The sequence below is a fragment of the Sphaeroforma arctica genome, assembly GCF_001186125.1.
Source record: "Sphaeroforma arctica JP610 unplaced genomic scaffold supercont1.519, whole genome shotgun sequence".
Taxonomy (NCBI): domain Eukaryota; class Ichthyosporea; order Ichthyophonida; genus Sphaeroforma; species Sphaeroforma arctica.
Window position 1 is genome coordinate 9,100 of NW_014040039.1, and position 5,336 is coordinate 14,435.

Below are 5,336 nucleotides of genomic sequence, written 5' to 3' on the forward strand. Positions count from 1 at the left end.
ACCAAAAAAAAAGTTGATTCCTTGCGTGATCAAAATCATGGGATGTATTGTGCTCTGAATTTTACTAGCTCGACTGAAGTTTAACGAGCGTGATACTTTAGCGACTGCATGTACACACGTGCCGATTTTCCTATTGTCAAGTGTTGCGCGTACATTTGACATGGTCAAAATAAGTCTGCTCGTCGGGCGACTACACTATTGTAGCTGAGTTGTCAGACAGAACGTGATATCGTGTTCGAAACTGTAGAAGAATGGACCTCGATAGTTAGCAATAATGCTACTTTCAGTATGTGGCGAGATACTATAAAAGATGATAAATCCAGTCGCGTTTTCAGTGGCCTTACTTCATTTATAAATGATATTGAATACTCAAAATTTGTATTAATTCTCACAGAAACACACACATACTAAAAGTATAAAACAGCTATTCTGATACATATACACCTATGTATTCACTTATTTTTCGACATGACCTTGCATGTGGTTTATTGTACATATTGAGGATCTTCCTTCAAAGATATATATATCAAATTTAGTTTACGATCTATTCAGTAACCAACAATCAATGCTTATATGCCGGCGAAGTCAGTTGCCGCCATATCGTTCGCGCACTAACCAGTGATATACCTTGGTCTTAAGCACAATACTCTTTGGTCCTCAAACTGTTCAAAAGTTCAAACCATTGAACCTATAAGGTGCTATCATAAGCGGTTCAGAAATCATAGGAACAATGACCCGTACCTAGCAGTCATGGGTGATAACTGCAACATTGTTTTCAAATATGAAATGACCAAACTCAATTTTGGTTCTTGTTCAAGAAACAGCTGTAACAGGTAATTTTTATCCTTGTTTCTTAAGTAAAAAGAATGTCAGATGAAATTACGGGTCCAAATAGTAGATAGGATATAAAATACTATACATATTGTATCAGGCAATGCTTGGCTCTTTTTCAACACTAGAAAACCAAGAAGGATCATCTGCAATTCGTATTTGAATTACGCATTGACATTGCCTTCTCCCGGATGATTTTTTTCGGCAGGCTCAAAAATTGCCCTGATCCGAGCTATATTCTATACCACCCGCACGATTAAATCCTATTTTCACAAATCATGTGGACGCCTATACTGAAAAATAGAGCGGAACAGATATATGTGCCTAGCTATTACGCAGCCAAACAAAAATTGAAAATAAATTCATACGCACAGACAACTATTTACGAAGTTACATGGGCCGTGCGAGGGTATTCAAATGTATTGCATTGCTGTATAGAAACAAATGATCCTAAGAACCAACCCACGGAAGGAAAGAATATCTCAACCGGCCACAAGCAGCTTAAATTCAGTCTTGAACAACTTCTGGATTAGGCCAGGTCAGGAAGTAATCATGCCCAGTAGAAGTATCGACTGAGCCAGCAGGCCGCCGTTCATGGCTATGTCGCACGGCTGCTTAATGACTTAGCCGGATAAATTGGAAATCGGTCAAAAATACGATGTGAACCCCATGATTGCGTCCGCCGCTTGTCAAGATTTTGTTGAAATTGAAATCAAGCTTAATTTCGGTAATCCACCCGACTCCTGTTCCTCCGCCCCAACATTCCATCGCGAAAGTAACATCAGCAGTCTCTAGTCACGAAAAATACATTTTGCAATTTCCATTGAGCCCCGCTAAGAAGTATTGTATCGACACAAATCGCGACATTGCTTATAGATGCAATCAGTATTGGTCATTTTATATACAATTGAGTTCAAACAAACAACGACCGACAACAATGGAGGAAGTATAACTAGTCCACTTAATTTAGCCCAACATCATTGTGCGACAGCATAGGTCACCTCAAGGTGAAGGTCACGTTGAAATATCGGTTTAAATCGAGACTTGCTTCTATACATGAACCAAATTCCACAAAGAAATATGGTAACGACACAAGTCTAGCCATTGCTTGTAGATATAAGCAGTCTTGGGTCTTTATATACAAATGAGTTCAAACAAATACTGACCGACAACAATAGAGTAAGTATAGCTGGACTACTAATACTCCAGGCCAACATCATTGTGCGACAGCATACGTCACCTAAAGGTGAAGGTCAAGTAGGAATTTGGGTTCAAATCGAGGTTTGCACCGAACCAGATATGCGTTCGTCTATAAAAATTTAAAACGCCTTTGACTTGTGACTCATACGCTCGATTCGTCTGGCGATCACAAGATTGAGCCGTATGATGTAGTATTGAATACAGAATTCAATCTAAAAGCAAAAGCACATGGAGTAGTGCGCTGTTTCAAAACGCCTCCCATATATCAACCATATAACAAATTCGTACTATAGTATAGAAAGGTAAAGCAATTGATAGCCAACAACAATATGTACCTTATGTTTAGCAGAAACACGTATCTATTACTGACACATACAACTTCCCCTTCTCCTATATTCAATGACCAATGTTCAGAGCGACACTAGCTTTCGTTGCTAAAATACTAAATGATCTATAAAGATATTAGCAATAGTATATGACTATGGCATTGAACGCGATGTACAGGATTTGCTTTTTGTCTATTTCAACCGATAAGACAATGATGAACGAACATGAATACTCCCTAATAATTGGCGAGATCAATTACGAGTGATGTTTGAAACAGAACTAAAAAAATGTTAACTCTAGATCTCAATAAAAAAACATCGAACGCGAGCCAACGGAAATTAAATATATAGAACAATTTAATTCTCGCGAAAGTTATAACAAACGAGTAAATCTTATTTGTCCGTCCATCTCAGCACCATCGGGTACACCACAGTCTGTAGGTACTTAAAGGAACGGTTATTTTTCTACCTTAGTCTAAAATACCGTCATCGGGTTCCGTATTTTTAAGTGATGCGATCTGCTATAGATTTGAGCCTAGCAAGCAAAAGATACTCGAATTTAGATTCCATATTTGTTGTTAAAACATACTTTTAGACTCTTCGCCAAAACTTCAAATCGACAATACCACAACCTTGCTTTCCACTTCAGCACAAGAAGATTAGTCTCAGAGAACCTACAGTTGCTTCAACCATGGACAACTTCAGATGTGAAAAAAGAGTTTAGCTGAAAAGGCTAAAAAGGAAGCTGATGCGCGTAGGGCTGCAAATCTTAAGCGCATGCTGAAGAACAGACGAAGGAACAAGAGGATAAGAAAGCAGTAGAAGACTTTAAAAAAGCCGAGCTATAGAGAATTCCTTTGTCCCCTTCCAATAAATTGGTTAAAAACGATCATCCACCAAAGACTCATACACAGAATCCAAAACCCATGAAGAATTTTATATTTCAAAAGATAAAGGACTCGAGCATCCACTCATGTAGAATATAAGAACTTACATCGGACAGAGGTACGCCTCGAAAAAGACACTGAGATGTCTAAGCCGCCTTCAAATACAAACCGACACTGAATCTCCTATAAAGGAAACGCGACCAAGGATAGCCAATCTGACGAAGAGTAGATCGAGTTTTCTTCAAAATCCCAATCTCCTATCCTCGAGTCAGACTCTTACAAAGAAGACGTCTTCGACGACATTCACGACAAGCCGATCGAGGAAGGTGAACTCGATCAAACTGAACATGAACTTGATCGAATCGAAAAAGCTATCATAGAAGACTATGGCAACGATATCGCTCCTAAAAAAACGAGAGATAGAACAATTTGGCACTCCCTCACTCGGAAATAGAGTCATAGGCTGGGTAATACTCATCCAGACATCATCGAGCTAGAGTTACCAGAATGTACGATCATAAGGCTTCAAAATCGATATGAGTATACACTTTATAAATAGTCTCTACCTACCACTTTCATGTGCGGAAACGCTCTACGATCCAACCGCAGACGTCAAAGATAGTCTTTTAGACCATACGGTAAATGACTGAACCAACCAACCTAGTACTAGGTTGGTTGGTTCAGTCATTCACTTTATTTACTACAAACCTGGAAAGTGTCGTGAGTGTTTCGATCTCAGTCCGTACGATCCGCTCCTGGGTGGATTTCTCCGAACCTTTCACGCTATGATCACCGATCCTGGGCAATAGTACTGGCCTACTACCAGCTGATTTTCTCCTAATGTCACAACATTTACCCAAGCCAAGATTCGACTGCCCAGGAGTAGCGATTCCAGCATGAGATACTCAGAGAAATCCACTCAGGAGCAGATCATGTGGACTACGATCGACTTACTCACAAAACCTTTCACTTTTGTAGGTAGTAAATAAAGTAACTATGGGTATAGGAACACCAGCACATGTTGGAGATAGGTTTCATGCACAATATATCCAACATGATAAACTGAACTGCCTTACAGACGACGTACAAATTGCTAAGCCTAAGCATTGAGTCAGCTAAATCCGTAAAACTGACAAACGTAACCGTGGAACCCTTTTGTGCAGGCCTACATGGATGACGGGTGGACTTACTCCGCTCGGATTGGAGGAAAAGCTTAAGATAAGGATAACACCCGAAAAGGCCAACCTAGTAAGCGGCAACACAGCAAATCGGTAGAAAAAGCGGTAAACGACGAGCACAAGACTTTCCATGACTTAAGTTACAACGGAGTAGCGTGCGTTAGTTACAACGCCACTGTACAACAAATAAAAGAATAGACGTAGCTTTCATGAAAGATACACGCTGACTTTGTGAGCACAGCGTCACCTGATGAGAGTATAAGTAGGACCACGGATGACTGGGTACATTTGAGCTCGTTTACGTCCATACTTCACATCAAAATAAAAGTTCGTCCTCCAAAGGATGGAGAGCCTCCTACGAAGCGTCATAATACAGACCAAATACGGCGGGAACGATAAATGAAGAAAGGGATGAGCGAGTTATATTACCAGTTCATATCGATGAAATAAAGTAAACGCTCGATCAAATCCCGGCTCACAGATGTAAAATAGCGGCTTTCAAACATTTAGAAGCACATGTTCTAGTACAATCTTGATATTGGAATACGTACAAAATGTTCAGAATATATAGTATTGATCAAAATAGCGTAATTTTGGAAATCAGATGATAACATAATACAACACTTTAGAGCTGGGAGGTTATATAGTAGACAATGGGTAGTTTTCCTGGATAAATTAGTTTTTTATCAAACTTAAACTTATGTAGTACTGGTATGTACATAAAATAATCACAGAGCAAGATAGCCTACTGTGAAATAGAAAATAGAACCACCAGAATCCTCCTTGCGTATCAACTAGACTTGCCCGTTCATGCACATCTAAATTTGGATGGATAGGTAGGTACCAAGTGATGGGGCACTAGATACAATGAGTCACTGCACCAGCTGGGTGTTTTGAAATTTCAATCATTTTTT

At 39.5% G+C, this 5,336-nt stretch overlaps 1 protein-coding gene across 1 annotated transcript; it reads right to left on the bottom strand.

Annotated features, from left to right (window-relative positions):
* Positions 1–3,512: 3,512 nt before the first annotated feature.
* SARC_06914 (hypothetical protein) lies at positions 3,513–4,554 on the bottom strand (the record flags this gene model as incomplete). The annotated part of the gene is made up of 3 exons (XM_014299157.1): positions 3,513–3,648; positions 3,953–4,116; positions 4,435–4,554. The coding sequence occupies 3 exons, from the start codon at positions 4,552–4,554 to the stop codon at positions 3,513–3,515; spliced, it is 420 nt and encodes a 139-aa protein (XP_014154632.1).
* Positions 4,555–5,336: the final 782 nt, after the last annotated feature.